The sequence below is a fragment of the Odontesthes bonariensis genome, chromosome 1 (assembly GCF_027942865.1).
Source record: "Odontesthes bonariensis isolate fOdoBon6 chromosome 1, fOdoBon6.hap1, whole genome shotgun sequence".
NCBI classification, from domain to species: Eukaryota; Metazoa; Chordata; class Actinopteri; order Atheriniformes; family Atherinopsidae; genus Odontesthes; species Odontesthes bonariensis.
In genome coordinates this window covers 48,117,891-48,134,772 of record NC_134506.1, presented here as the reverse complement: position 1 = coordinate 48,134,772, position 16,882 = coordinate 48,117,891, and the positions used below count along the sequence as shown (strand labels likewise).

Here is a 16,882-nt window from a genome sequence, read left to right as displayed (position 1 = left end):
CTGTATAACAGCACACAGCATCTGTATAACGGCTGTATAACAGCACACAGCATCTGTATAACAGCACACAGCATCTGTATAACAGCACACAGCATCTGTATAACGGCTGTATAACAGCACACAGCATCTGTATAACAGCACACAGCATCTGTATAACAGCACGCAGCTGTATAACAGCACGCAGCTGTATAACAGCACACAGCATCTGTATAACAGCACACAGCATCTGTATAACAGCACACAGCATCTGTATAACAGCACACAGCATCTGTATAACAGCACACAGCAGCTGTATAACAGCACACAGCATCTGTATAACCGCACACAGCATCTGTATAACAGCACACAGCATCTGTATAACAGCACACAGCATCTGTATAACAGCACGCAGCTGTATAACAGCACGCAGCTGTATAACAGCACACAGCATCTGTATAACAGCTGTATACCAGCACACAGCATCTGTATACCAGCACACAGCATCTGTATAACAGCACACAGCAGCTGTATAACAGCACACAGCATCTGTATAACAGCTGTATAACAGCACACAGCAGCTGTATAACAGCACACAGCAGCTGTATAACAGCACACAGCATCTGTATAACAGCTGTATAACAGCACACAGCAGCTGTATAACACCCCACAGCATCTGTATAACAGCATACAGCATCTGTATAACAGCACACAGCATCTGTATAACCGCACACAGCATCTGTATAACAGCTGGCAGCATCTGTATAACAGCACACAGCATCTGTATAACAGCACACAGCAGCTGTATAACAGCACACAGCATCTGTATAACAGCACACAGCAGCTGTATAACGGCTGTATAACAGCACACAGCAGCTGTATAACAGCACACAGCAGCTGTATAACGGCTGTATAACAGCACACAGCAGCTGTATAACAGCACACAGCATCTGTATAACAGCACACAGCAGCTGTATAACGGCTGTATAACAGCACACAGCAGCTGTATAACGGCTGTATAACAGCACACAGCAGCTGTATAACAGCACACAGCATCTGTATAACAGCACACAGCAGCTGTATAACACCCCACAGCATCTGTATAACAGCATACAGCATCTGTATAACAGCACACAGCAGCTGTATAACCGCACACAGCATCTGTATAACAGCACACAGCAGCTGTATAACAGCACACAGCAGCTGTATAACCGCACACAGCAGCTGTATAACAGCATACAGCATCTGTATAACAGCACACAGCATCTGTATAACAGCACACAGCAGCTGTATAACAGCACACAGCATCTGTATAACAGCACACAGCAGCTGTATAACAGCACACAGCATCTGTATAACAGCTGTATAACAGCACACAGCATCTGTATAACAGCTGTATAACAGCACACAGCATCTGTATAACAGCACACAGCATCTGTATAACAGCACACAGCAGCTGTATAACAGCACACAGCATCTGTATAACAGCACACAGCATCTGTATAACAGCACACAGCAGCTGTATAACCGCACACAGCATCTGTATAAAAGCTGTATAACAGCACACAGCATCTGTATAACAGCTGTATAACAGCACACAGCAGCTGTATAACAGCTGTATAACAGCACACAGCATCTGTATAACAGCTGTATAACAGCACACAGCATCTGTATAACAGCTGTATAACAGCACACAGCAGCTGTATAACAGCATCTGTACAACAGCACACAGCATCTGTATAACAGCTGTATAACCGCACACAGCATCTGTATAACAGCACACAGCATCTGTATAACAGCTGTATAACAGCACACAGCATCTGTATAAAAGCTGTATAACCGCACACAGCAGCTGTATAACAGCACACAGCATCTGTATAACAGCTGTATAACAGCACACAGCATCTTTATAACAGCTGTATAACCGCACACAGCATCTGTATAACAGCACACAGCAGCTGTATAACAGCACACAGCATCTGTATAACAGCACACAGCATCTGTATAACAGCACACAGCATCTGTATAACAGCTGTATAACCGCACACAGCATCTGTATAAAAGCTGTATAACAGCACACAGCATCTGTATAACAGCTGTATAACAGCACACAGCAGCTGTATAACAGCTGTATAACAGCACACAGCATCTGTATAACAGCTATATAACAGCACACAGCAGCTGTATAACAGCATCTGTACAACAGCACACAGCATCTGTATAACAGCACACAGCATCTGTATAACAGCTGTATAACAGCACACAGCAGCTGTATAACAGCACACAGCAGCTGTATAACAGCACACAGCAACTGGATAACAGCTGTATAATAGCACACAGCATCTGTATAACAGCACACAGCATCTGTATAACAGCTGTATAACCGCACACAGCATCTGTATAACAGCACACAGCATCTGTATAACAGCACACAGCATCTGTATAACAGCACACATCATCTGTATAACAGCTGTATACCAGCACACAGCATCTGTATAACAGCTGTATAACCGCACACAGCATCTGTATAACAGCACACAGCATCTGTATAACGGCTGTATAACAGCACACAGCATCTGTATAACAGCACACAGCATCTGTATAACAGCACACAGCATCTGTATAACAGCACGCAGCTGTATAACAGCACGCAGCTGTATAACAGCACACAGCATCTGTATAACAGCACACAGCATCTGTATAACAGCACACAGCATCTGTATAACAGCACACAGCATCTGTATAACAGCACGCAGCTGTATAACAGCACACAGCATCTGTATAACAGCTGTATACCAGCACACAGCATCTGTATAACAGCTGTATAACCGCACACAGCATCTGTATAACAGCACACAGCATCTGTATAACAGCACACAGCATCTGTATAACGGCTGTATAACAGCACACAGCAGCTGTATAACAGCACACAGCATCTGTATAACAGCTGTATAACAGCACACAGCAGCTGTATAACAGCACACAGCATCTGTATAACAGCTGTATAACAGCACACAGCAGCTGTATAACACCCCACAGCATCTGTATAACAGCATACAGCATCTGTATAACAGCACACAGCATCTGTATAACAGCACACAGCATCTGTATAACAGCACACAGCATCTGTATAACAGCTGGCAGCATCTGTATAACAGCACACAGCATCTGTATAACAGCACACAGCATCTGTATAACAGCACACATCATCTGTATAACAGCTGTATACCAGCACACAGCATCTGTATAACAGCTGTATAACCGCACACAGCATCTGTATAACAGCACACAGCATCTGTATAACAGCTGTATAACAGCACACAGCATCTGTATAAAAGCTGTATAACCGCACACAGCATCTGTATAACAGCACACAGCATCTGTATAACAGCTGTATAACAGCACACAGCATCTGTATAACAGCACACAGCATCTGTATAACAGCACACAGCATCTGTATAACAGCACACAGCAGCTGTATAACAGCACACAGCATCTGTATAACAGCACACAGCATCTGTATAACAGCTGTATAACAGCACACAGCATCTGTATAACAGCACACAGCATCTGTATAACAGCACACAGCATCTGTATAACAGCTGTATAACAGCACACAGCATCTGTATAACAGCACACAGCATCTGTATAACAGCACACAGCATCTGTATAACAGCACACAGCAGCTGTATAACAGCACACAGCATCTGTATAACAGCACACAGCAGCTGTATAACAGCACACAGCATCTGTATAACAGCTGTATAACCGCACACAGCATCTGTATAACAGCACACAGCATCTGTATAACAGCACACAGCATCTGTATAACAGCACACAGCATCTGTATAACAGCTGTATAACAGCACACAGCATCTGTATAACAGCTGTATAACAGCACACAGCATCTGTATAACAGCACACAGCAGCTGTATAACAGCACACAGCATCTGTATAACAGCACACAGCATCTGTATAACAGCTGTATAACCGCACACAGCATCTGTATAAAAGCTGTATAACAGCACACAGCATCTGTATAACAGCTGTATAACAGCACACAGCATCTGTATAACAGCTGTATAACAGCACACAGCAGCTGTATAACAGCATCTGTACAACAGCACACAGCATCTGTATAACAGCTGTATAACCGCACACAGCATCTGTATAACAGCACACAGCATCTGTATAACAGCTGTATAACAGCACACAGCATCTGTATAAAAGCTGTATAACCGCACACAGCAGCTGTATAACAGCACACAGCATCTGTATAACAGCTGTATAACAGCACACAGCATCTGTATAACAGCACACAGCAGCTGTATAACAGCACACAGCAGCTGTATAACAGCTGTATAACAGCACACAGCATCTGTATAACAGCACACAGCATCTGTATAACAGCTGTATAACCGCACACAGCATCTGTATAACAGCTGTATAACCGCACACAGCATCTGTATAACAGCACACAGCAGCTGTATAACAGCACACAGCAGCTGTATAACAGCTGTATACCAGCACACAGCATCTGTATAACAGCACACAGCATCTGTATAACAGCACACAGCATCTGTATAACAGCTGTATAACCGCACACAGCATCTGTATAAAAGCTGTATAACAGCACACAGCATCTGTATAACAGCTGTATAACAGCACACAGCAGCTGTATAACAGCTGTATAACAGCACACAGCAGCTGTATAACAGCTGTATAACAGCACACAGCATCTGTATAACAGCTGTATAACAGCACACAGCAGCTGTATAACAGCATCTGTACAACAGCACACAGCATCTGTATAACAGCTGTATAACCGCACACAGCATCTGTATAACAGCACACAGCATCTGTATAACAGCACACAGCATCTGTATAACAGCTGTATAACCGCACACAGCATCTGTACAACAGCACACAGCATCTGTATAACAGCTGTATAACCGCACACAGCATCTGTATAACAGCTGTATAACCGCACACAGCAGCTGTATAACAGCTGTATAACCGCACACAGCAGCTGTATAACAGCACACAGCAGCTCTATAACAGCTGTATAACAGCACACAGCAGCTGTATAACAGCACACAGCAGCTGTATAACAGCACACAGCATCTGTATAACAGCTGTATAACCGCACACAGCAGCTGTATAACAGCACACAGCATCTGTATAACAGCTGTATAACAGCACACAGCAGCTGTATAACAGCACACAGCAGCTGTATAACAGCACACAGCAACTGGATAACAGCTGTATAACAGCACACAGCATCTGTATAACAGCTGCATAACCGCACACAGCATCTGTATAACAGCACACAGCATCTGTATAACAGCACACAGCATCTGTATAACAGCACACATCATCTGTATAACAGCACACAGCAGCTGTATAACAGCACACAGCAACTGGATAACAGCTGTATAACAGCACACAGCATCTGTATAACAGCTGCATAACCGCACACAGCATCTGTATAACAGCACACAGCATCTGTATAACAGCACACAGCATCTGTATAACAGCACACATCATCTGTATAACAGCACACATCATCTGTATAACAGCTGTATACCAGCACACAGCATCTGTATAACAGCTGTATAACCGCACACAGCATCTGTATAACAGCACACAGCATCTGTATAACGGCTGTATAACAGCACACAGCATCTGTATAACAGCACACAGCATCTGTATAACAGCACACAGCATCTGTATAACAGCACACAGCATCTGTATAACAGCACGCAGCTGTATAACAGCACGCAGCTGTATAACAGCACACAGCATCTGTATAACAGCACACAGCATCTGTATAACAGCACACAGCATCTGTATAACAGCACGCAGCTGTATAACAGCACACAGCATCTGTATAACAGCTGTATACCAGCACACAGCATCTGTATAACAGCTGTATAACCGCACACAGCATCTGTATAACAGCACACAGCATCTGTATAACAGCACACAGCATCTGTATAACGGCTGTATAACAGCACACAGCAGCTGTATAACAGCACACAGCATCTGTATAACAGCTGTATAACAGCACACAGCAGCTGTATAACAGCACACAGCATCTGTATAACAGCTGTATAACAGCACACAGCAGCTGTATAACACCCCACAGCATCTGTATAACAGCATACAGCATCTGTATAACAGCACACAGCATCTGTATAACAGCACACAGCAGCTGTATAACAGCTGGCAGCATCTGTATAACAGCACACAGCATCTGTATAACAGCACACAGCAGCTGTATAACAGCACACAGCATCTGTATAACAGCACACAGCAGCTGTATAACGGCTGTATAACAGCACACAGCAGCTGTATAACAGCACACAGCATCTGTATAACAGCACACAGCAGCTGTATAACAGCACACAGCATCTGTATAACAGCACACAGCAGCTGTATAACGGCTGTATAACAGCACACAGCAGCTGTATAACACCCCACAGCACCTGTATAACAGCATACAGCATCTGTATAACAGCATACAGCATCTGTATAACAGCACACAGCAGCTGTATAACCGCACACAGCATCTGTATAACCGCACACAGCAGCTGTATAACAGCACACAGCATCTGTATAACAGCACACAGCATCTGTATAACAGCACACAGCATCTGTATAACAGCACACAGCAGCTGTATAACAGCTGGCAGCATCTGTATAACAGCACACAGCATCTGTATAACAGCTGGACAATAACTCCTGTACCTGTACCTCCAGGTGAGGCCTGGAAGGCGGCCCGCCTGCAGCCCTCTTCGGTCCAACACATCCTGCAGCCGCTGGACTTCACCCTGCAGCTGGCCAAGTGTATGGTGGATAAAGATGCCAGGATGCCCAGGTAAGACTCACCTGGTTCCACAGGGCTCACCTGTGTTCACCTGTGTGTTCACCTGTGCTCACCTGTGTTCACCTGTGTTCACCTGTGATCACCTGTGCTCACCTGTGCTCACCTGTGTTCACCTGTGCTCACCTGTGTGTTCACCTGTGCTCACCTGTGTGCTCACCTGTGTTCACCTATGCTCACCTGTGTTCACCTGTGCTCACCTGTGTTCACCTGTGTTCACCTGTGCGCACCTGTGCTCACCTGTGTTCACCTGTGCTCACCTGTGTTCACCTGTGCTCACCTGTGCTCACCTGTGTGTTCACCTGTGCTCACCTGTGTGTTCACCTGTGCTCACCTGTGCTCATCTGTGTTCACCTGTGTTCACCTGTGCTCACCTGTGCTCACCTGTGCTCACCTGTGTTCACCTATGCTCACCTGTGTTCACCTGTGTGTTCACCTGTGCTCAGCTGTGTTCACCTGTGCTCACCTGTGCTCACCTGTGTGTTCAGCTATGCTCACCTGTGTGTTCACCTGTGTTCACCTGTGCTCACCTGTGTTCACCTGTGTGTTCACCTGTGCTCACCTGTGCTCACCTGTGCTCACCTGTGTTCACCTGTGTTCACCTGTGCTCACCTGTGTGTTCACCTGTGTGTTCACCTGTGCTCACCTGTGCTCACCTGTGTGTTCACCTGTGCTCACCTGTGTTCACCTGTGCTCACCTGTGTTCACCTGTGCTCACCTGTGCTCACCTGTGTTCACCTGTGCTCACCTGTGTTCACCTGTGTTCACCTGTGTTCACCTGTGCTCACCTGTGTGTTCACCTGTGTGTTCACCTGTGCTCACCTGTGCTCACCTGTGCTCACCTGTGTTCACCTGTGTGTTCACCTGTGCTCACCTGTGTTCACCTGTGCTCACCTGTGCTCACCTATGTTCACCTGTGTGTTCACCTGTGCTCACCTGTGTTCACCTATGCTCACCTTTGTTCACCTGTGCTCACCTGTGTGTTCACCTGTGCTCACCTGTGTTCACCTTTGCTCACCTGTGCTCTCCTGTGTTCACCTGTGCTCTCCTGTGTTCACCTGTGCTCACCTGTGCTCACCTGTGTTCACCTGTGTGTTCACCTGTGTGTTCACCTGTGTGTTCACCTGTGTGTTCACCTGTGCTCACCTTTGTTCACCTGTGCTCACCTGTGCTCACCTGTTTTCACCTATGCTCACCTTTGTTCACCTGTGCTCACCTGTGTGTTCACCTGTGCTCACCTGTGTTCACCTTTGCTCACCTGTGCTCTCCTGTGTTCACCTGTGCTCTCCTGTGTTCACCTGTGCTCTCCTGTGTTCACCTGTGTGCTCACCTGTGTTCATCTGTGTTCACCTGTGTGTTCACCTGTGCTCACCTGTGCTCACCTGTGTTCACCTGTGTGTTCACCTGTGCTCACCTGTGTTCACCTTTGTTCACCTGTGTGTTCACCTGTGCTCACCTGTGTTCACCTTTGTTCACCTGTGCTCACCTGTGTTCACCTGTGTGTTCACCTGTGTGTTCACCTGTGCTCACCTGTGTTCACCTTTGTTCACCTGTGTGTTCACCTGTGCTCACCTGTGCTTTCTGCCTCAGGTTTAAGGTTTCTGGGGAACTTCCACTGCTGCACGTTAAGATCTCAGACCAGAAGATCCACAACGTTCTGGAGCTGATGGAGAGCATCCCTCTGCCCAGGAGGAGCTCCGCCCCCTCCACCCCCACAGAGAAGGTACACCTGCAGTCGGGTGGTACTGAGCCCTGATAGAACCCGGTTCTGAGCCCTGGTACAACCCAGTTCTGTTCTCTGATAGAACCCGGTTCTGAGCCCTGGTACAACCCAGTTCTGTTCTCTGATAGAACCCGGTTCTGTTCCCTGATAGAACCCAGTTCTGTTCTCTGATAGAACCTGGTTCTGTTTCTTGATGGAACCCGGTGCTGAGCCCTGATAGAACCTGGTTCTTTTCCCTGATAGAACCCGGTTCTGAGCCCTGGTACAACTCAGTTCTGTTCTCTGATAGAACCCGGTTCTGTTCCCTGATAGAACCCAGTTCTGTTCTCTGATAGAACCTGGTTCTGTTTCCTGATGGAACCCGGTGCTGAGCCCTGATAGAACCCGGTTCTTTTCCCTGATAGAACCCGGTTCTGTTCTCTGATAAAACCCGGTTCTGTTCACTGATAGAACCCGGTTCTGTTCCCTGATAGAACCCGGTTATGTGCCCTGATAGAACCCGGTTCTGAGCCCAGATAGAACCCGGTTCTGTTCTCTGATAGAACCCGGTTCTGTTCACTGATAGAACCCGGTTCTTTTTCCTGATAGAACCCGGTTCTGTTCACTGATAGAACCCGGTTCTTTTTCCTGATAGAGCCCGGTTCTGTTATGACCCCTGATAGAACCCGGTTCTGTTCTCTTATAGAACCCGGTTTTGTTTCCTGATAGAACTCGGTTCTGTTTCCTGATAGAACCCGGTTCTGAGCCCTGATAGAACCCGGTTCTGAGCCCTGATAGAACCCGGTTCTGAGCCCTTATAGAACCCGGTTCTGTTCACTGATAGAACCCGGTTCTTTTTCCTGATAGACCCCGGTTCTGTTCTCTGATAGAACCCGGTTCTGTTCTGACCCCTGATAGAACCCGGTTCTGTTCCCTGATAGAACCCGGTTCTGTTCCCTGATAGAACCCGGTTCTGTTATCTGATAGAACTCGGTTTTGTTCCCTGATAGAACCCGGTTTTGTTCCCTGATGGAACCCGGTTCTGAGCCCTGATGGAACCCGGTTCTGTTCCCTGATAGAACCCGTTTCTGAGCCCTGATAGAACCCGGTTCTTTTCCCTGATAAAACCCGTTTCTGACCCCTAATAGAACTCTGTTCTGTTCCCTGATAGAACCCGGTTCTGTTCTGACCCCTGATAGAACCCGGTTCTGTTCTGACCCGTCTCCTTCTCTTCCTCAGGTGTCCTCGTTGGCTCGGGCCAGGCAGCCAGCAGCCAGGCTCCGCCCCGCTCTGCTTGATGTCTTGGAAACAGGTCAGTGTTTGCTGTGCTCTGATTGGCTCACAGTGTTTCCCAACTGAACGCTTTCCCAACTGAACGCTTTCCCAACTGAACGCTTTCCCAACTGAACGCTTTACCAACTGAACACTTTACCAACTGAACTCTTGTTTGAACGGTTTTCTAACTGAACGGTTTTCCAACTGAACGCTATTGAACGCTTTCCCAACTGAACTCTTGTTTGAACGGTTTTCCAACTGAACAGTTTCCCAACTGAACTCTTGTTTGAACGGTTTTCCAACTGAACAGTTTCCCAACTGAACGGTTTCCCAACTGAACTCTTGTTCTGTTTTCCTCTCAGATTCGGATGAAGATGCCAGTGAGAAGTCGGCGGATGAAGACCATCAGCGCTCGGCTCTGGAGGAGCTCACCAACGTTCACTTTCAGTTTGAAGTCAGAGAGGTTTGTTTGAGTCTCAGGACGTCGGGTCTAACCCATCTTAAGCGGAACGCCTGAGACAGCAGTTCATGTGTTCAGGTGCTGCTGGAGCTGACCCGGCAGGCGGACCAGGAGAAAGCCGTCCTGGTCCTCAGCGTCAGTCAGCTGGGAGCTGAAGGACAGGTGCGCAGGTTCGACCTGAGTGTGACCTCATACCTGCGGCGAGTCGCTCTGGACTACTGCGACGGTCCAGGTGAGAGAACGTCTGAATCTGATCCGTGGAGGACCTTTGGTGTAGAATGTGTGGTTCTTCTTCCATGTGGAGGACCTTTGGTGTAGAATGTGTGGTTCTTCTTCTGCGTGGAGGACCTTTGGTGTAGAATGTGTGGTTCTTCTTCTGCGTGGAGGACCTTTGGTGTAGAATGTGTGGTTCTTCTTCTACGTGGAGGACCTTTGGTGTAGAATGTGTGGTTCTTCTTCTACGTGGAGGACCTTTGGTGTAGAATGTGTGGTTCTTCTTCTACATGGAGGACCTTTGGTGTAGAATGTGTGGTTCTTCTTCTGTGTGGAGGACCTTTGGTGTAGAATGTGTGGTTCTTAATCTGCGTGGAGGACCTTTGGTGTACAATGTGTGGTTCTTCTTCTACGTGGAGGACCTTTGGTGTAGAATGTGTGGTTCTTCTTCTGTGTGGAGGACCTTTGGTGTAGAATGTGTGGTTCTTCTTCTGTGTGGAGGACCTTTGGTGTAGAATGTGTGGTTCTTCTTCTACATGGAGGACCTTTGGTGTAGAATGTGTGGTTCTTCTTCTGTGTGGAGGACCTTTGGTGTAGAATGTGTGGTTCTTCTTCTGTGTGGAGGACCTTTGGTGTAGAATGTGTGGTTCTTCTTCTACATGGAGGACCTTTGGTGTACAATGTGTGGTTCTTCTTCTGTGTGGAGGGCCTTTGGTGTAGAATGTGTGGTTCTTCTTCTGCGTGGAGGACCTTTGGTGTAGAATGTGTGGTTCTTCTTCTGTGTGGAGGACCTTTGGTGTAGAATGTGTGGTTCTTCTTCTACGTGGAGGACCTTTGGTGTAGAATGTATGGTTCTTCATCTGCGTGGAGGACCTTTGGTGTAGAATGTGTGGTTCTTCTTCGTGGAGGACCTTTGGTGTAGAATGTATGGTTCTTCATCTGCGTGGAGGACCTTTGGTGTAGAATGTGTGGTTCTTCATCTGCGTGGAGGACCTTTGGTGTAGAATGTGTGGTTCTTCTTCGTGGAGGACCTTTGGTGTAGAATGTGTGGTTCTTCTTCCATGTGGAGGACCTTTGGTGTAGAATGTGTGGTTCTTCATCTGCGTGGAGGACCTTTGGTGTAGAATGTGTGGTTCTTCTTCGTGGAGGACCTTTGGTGTAGAATGTGTGGTTCTTCATCTGCGTGGAGGACCTTTGGTGTAGAATGTGTGGTTCTTCTTCTGCGTGGAGGACCTTTGGTGTAGAATGTGTGGTTCTTCTTCTACGTGGAGGACCTTTGGTGTAGAATGTGTGGTTCTTCATCTGTGTGGAGGACCTTTGGTGTAGAATGTGTGGTTCTTAATCTGTGTGGAGGACCTTTGGTGTAGAATGTGTGGTTCTTCTTCTGCGTGGAGGACCTTTGGTGTAGAATGTGTGGTTCTTCTTCTGCGTGGAGGACCTTTGGTGTAGAATGTGTGGTTCTTCTTCTACGTGGAGGACCTTTGGTGTAGAATGTGTGGTTCTTCATCTGCGTGGAGGACCTTTGGTGTAGAATGTGTGGTTCTTCATCTGCGTGGAGGACCTTTGGTGTAGAATGTGTGGTTCTTCTTCTGTGTGGAGGACCTTTGGTGTAGAATGTGTGGTTCTTAATCTGCGTGGAGGACCTTTGGTGTTGAATGTGTGGTTCTTCTTCTACGTGGAGGACCTTTGGTGTAGAATGTGTGGTTCTTCTTCTGTGTGGAGGACCTTCGGTGTAGAATGTGTGGTTCTTCTTAAACAGATTTTAGATCCCAGACCCTTAAAGCCTCCTGGGCTTCTCCTTGCTGATCGGTTCTGGTTCCGACTCTGTTTTTAGGTGGCAGGACTCGCCCTCTTCACCTGATCGGCTCGTCAGAGCAACAGGGCTCCGATCTGCTGAAGGTGGAGTTCATCAAGGTGAGGTCGCATTAACGCCTCGTGCTTCACACACATGAACGGATTCTGATTCGGTGGTTCTGTGGTTCTGCAGGCGGACCCGGCCGGGCCCAGCTTCCACACCCTGTTCAACAGTACCGAGCAGACTCTAAAGGTGGGTGGATGTTAGCTCTACAAACTATTATTAGTTACAACTCTGAAGGGTTTTTGTTATTGGCAGAAGAAGAAAATGTTCTGTTCAGATAATGTTCTGCTCACTAACCCTAACCCGCCTGTTGTTTCAGGTGGAGTTCTCCTCTCTGAACTTCCTCCTTCACACCAAAGCTCTGCTGTCCACCATCAGCTACCTCAACGGTGCCATCCCACAAAAGCTTGCTGTCTCCCAGGACCGAAACACCAAAAAGTGGGTGGAGAAGGCGGGACATGGCCAGAAAGGTGAGTCCCTGCTGAGATGTTCAGATGATGTTCAGGTGATGTTCAGGTGATGTTCAGGTGATGTTCAGGTGATGGTCAGATGATGGTCAGATGATGGTCAGATGATGGTCAGATGGTCAGATGATGGTCAGATGATGGTTAGATGATGGTCAGATGATGGTCAGATGATGGTTAGATGATGGTCAGATGATGGTCAGATGATGGTCAGATGATGGTCAGATGACGGTTAGATGACGGTCAGATGATGGTCAGATGATGGTTAGATGATGGTCAGATGATGGTTAGATGATGGTTAGATGATGGTTAGATGATGGTCAGATGATGGTTAGATGGTTAGATGATGGTTAGATGGTCAGATGATGGTTAGATGATGGTCAGATGATGGTTAGATGATGGTTAGATGGTCAGATGATGGTTAGATGGTCAGATGATGGTTAGATGATGGTCAGATGATGGTTAGATGATGGTCAGATGATGGTCAGATGATGGTTAGATGGTCAGATGATGGTTAGATGGTTAGATGATGGTCAGATGATGGTCAGATGATGGTCAGATGATGGTTAGATGGTCAGATGATGGTCAGATGATGGTTAGATGATGGTCAGATGATGGTCAGATGATGGTTAGATGATGGTCAGATGATGGTTAGATGATGGTTAGATGGTTAGATGATGGTCAGATGATGGTCAGATGATGGTCAGATGATGGTTAGATGATGGTTAGATGGTCAGATGATGGTCAGATGATGGTCAGATGATGGTTAGATGATGGTCAGATGATGGTTAGATGATGGGTAGATGGTTAGATGATGGTCAGATGATGGTCAGATGATGGTTAGATGGTCAGATGATGGTATGATGGTCAGATGATGGTCAGATGATGGTCAGATGATGGTCAGATGGTGGTCAGATGATGGTTAGATGATGGTTAGATGATGGTATGATGGTCAGATGATGGTCAGATGATGGTTAGATGATGGTTAGATGATGGTCAGATGATGGTCAGATGATGGTTAGATGGTCAGATGATGGTTAGATGATGGTTAGATGATGGTCAGATGATGGTCAGATGATGGTTAGATGGTTAGATGATGGTCAGATGATGGTTAGATGATGGTTAGATGGTTAGATGATGGTCAGATGATGGTCAGATGATGGTTAGATGGTTAGATGATGGTCAGATGATGGTTAGATGATGGTCAGATGATGGTCAGATGATGGTTAGAAGATGGTCAGATGATGGTCAGATGATGGTCAGATGATGGTTAGATGATGGTTAGATGGTTAGATGATGGTCAGATGATGGTCAGATGATGGTTAGATGGTTAGATGATGGTCAGATGATGGTTAGATGATGGTCAGATGATGGTCAGATGATGGTTAGAAGATGGTCAGATGATGGTCAGATGATGGTCAGATGATGGTTAGATGATGGTTAGATGGTTAGATGATGGTCAGATGATGGTCAGATGATGGTTAGATGGTTAGATGATGGTCAGATGATGGTTAGATGATGGTCAGATGATGGTCAGATGATGGTCAGATGATGGTTAGATGATGGTTAGATGGTCAGATGATGGTTAGATGATGGTCAGATGATGGTTAGATGATGGTCAGATGATGGTCAGATGATGGTCAGATGATGGTTAGATGGTTAGATGATGGTCAGATGATGGTTAGATGATGGTCAGATGATGGTCAGATGATGGTTAGATGGTCAGATGATGGTTAGATGGTTAGATGATGGTCAGATGATGGTCAGATGATGGTCAGATGATGGTCAGATGGTCAGATGATGGTCAGATGATGGTTAGATGATGGTTAGATGATGGTTAGATGGTCAGATGATGGTCAGATGATGGTTAGATGATGGTCAGATGATGGTCAGATGATGGTTAGATGGTCAGATGATGGTTAGATGGTTAGATGATGGTCAGATGATGGTCAGATGATGGTCAGATGATGGTCAGATGGTCAGATGATGGTCAGATGATGGTTAGATGATGGTTAGATGATGGTTAGATGGTCAGATGATGGTCAGATGATGGTCAGATGATGGTTAGATGATGGTCAGATGATGGTTAGATGATGGTTAGATGGTTAGATGATGGTCAGATGATGGTCAGATGATGGTTAGATGATGGTTAGATGGTTAGATGATGGTCAGATGATGGTCAGATGATGGTCAGATGATGGTTAGATGATGGGTAGATGGTTAGATGATGGTCAGATGATGGTCAGATGATGGTCAGATGATGGTTAGATGGTCAGATGATGGTATGATGGTCAGATGATGGTCAGATGATGGTCAGATGGTGGTCAGATGATGGTTAGATGATGGTTAGATGATGGTATGATGGTCAGATGATGGTCAGATGATGGTCAGATGATGGTTAGATGATGGTCAGATGATGGTCAGATGATGGTTAGATGATGGTTAGATGATGGTATGATGGTCAGATGATGGTCAGATGATGGTCAGATGATGGTTAGATGGTCAGATGATGGTTAGATGATGGTCAGATGATGGTTAGATGATGGTCAGATGATGGTCAGATGATGGTCAGATGATGGTTAGATGATGGTCAGATGATGGTCAGATGATGGTCAGATGATGGTTAGATGATGGTTAGATGGTCAGATGATGGTTAGATGGTTAGATGATGGTCAGATGATGGTCAGATGATGGTCAGATGATGGTTAGATGATGGTTAGATGGTCAGATGATGGTTAGATGATGGTTAGATGATGGTCAGATGATGGTCAGATGATGGTCAGATGGTTAGATGATGGTCAGATGATGGTTAGATGATGGTCAGATGATGGTCAGATGATGGTTAGATGGTTAGATGATGGTTAGATGATGGTCAGATGATGGTCAGATGATGGTCAGATGATGGTCAGATGATGGTTAGATGGTTAGATGATGGTCAGATGGTCAGATGATGGTTAGATGATGGTCAGATGATGGTCAGATGATGGTTAGATGATGGTTAGATGGTCAGATGATGGTTAGATGATGGTCAGATGGTCAGATGGTCAGATGATGGTCAGATGATGGTTAGATGATGGTCAGATGATGGTCAGATGATGGTTAGATGATGGTATGATGGTCAGATGATGGTCAGATGATGGTCAGATGATGGTTAGATGGTCAGATGATGGTTAGATGATGGTCAGATGGTCAGATGATGGTCAGATGATGGTTAGATGATGGTCAGATGATGGTCAGATGATGGTTAGATGATGGTTAGATGATGGTCAGATGATGGTCAGATGATGGTTAGATGATGGTTAGATGGTCAGATGATGGTTAGATGGTTAGATGATGGTCAGATGATGGTCAGATGATGGTCAGATGATGGTCAGATGATGGTTAGATGATGGTTAGATGGTTAGATGATGGTCAGATGATGGTTAGATGATGGTCAGATGATGGTCAGATGATGGTCAGATGATGGTCAGATGATGGTTAGATGGTTAGATGATGGTCAGATGATGGTTAGATGGTTAGATGATGGTCAGATGATGGTCAGATGATGGTCAGATGATGGTTAGATGGTTAGATGATGGTTAGATGATGGTCAGATGATGGTCAGATGATGGTCAGATGATGGTTAGATGATGGTCAGATGATGGTCAGATGATGGTCAGATGATGGTTAGATGATGGTTAGATGATGGTTAGATGATGGTCAGATGATGGTCAGATGATGGTCAGATGATGGTTAGATGATGGTCAGATGGTCAGATGATGGTCAGATGATGGTTAGATGATGGTCAGATGATGGTTAGATGATGGTCAGATGATGGTTAGATGATGGTTAGATGATGGTCAGATGATGGTCAGATGATGGTCAGATGATGGTTAGATGATGGTCAGATGATGGTTAGATGATGGTTAGATGATGGTCAGATGATGGTCAGATGATGGTTAGATGATGGTCAGATGATGGTTAGATGATGGTCAGATGATGGTTAGAAGATGGTCAGATGATGGTCAGATGATGGTCAGATGATGGTTAGATGATGGTCAGATGATGG

The 16,882-nt window shown here is 46.0% G+C and overlaps 1 protein-coding gene across 8 annotated transcripts in view; it reads left to right on the top strand.

The window, feature by feature from the left end:
- vps13c (vacuolar protein sorting 13 homolog C) overlaps positions 1 to 16,882 on the top strand; it is a 180,271-nt gene that overhangs the window by 33,010 nt on the left and 130,379 nt on the right. For all 8 annotated transcript variants that reach the window (XM_075468951.1, XM_075468931.1, XM_075468960.1 and 5 more), the window contains 8 exons: positions 6,739 to 6,856; positions 8,453 to 8,585; positions 9,804 to 9,876; positions 10,202 to 10,302; positions 10,378 to 10,531; positions 12,347 to 12,426; positions 12,500 to 12,559; positions 12,690 to 12,840. In XM_075468951.1, coding sequence (XP_075325066.1) covers positions 6,739 to 6,856; positions 8,453 to 8,585; positions 9,804 to 9,876; positions 10,202 to 10,302; positions 10,378 to 10,531; positions 12,347 to 12,426; positions 12,500 to 12,559; positions 12,690 to 12,840 — 870 coding nt within the window. The remainder of the gene's footprint in view (positions 1 to 6,738; positions 6,857 to 8,452; positions 8,586 to 9,803; positions 9,877 to 10,201; positions 10,303 to 10,377; positions 10,532 to 12,346; positions 12,427 to 12,499; positions 12,560 to 12,689; positions 12,841 to 16,882) is intronic.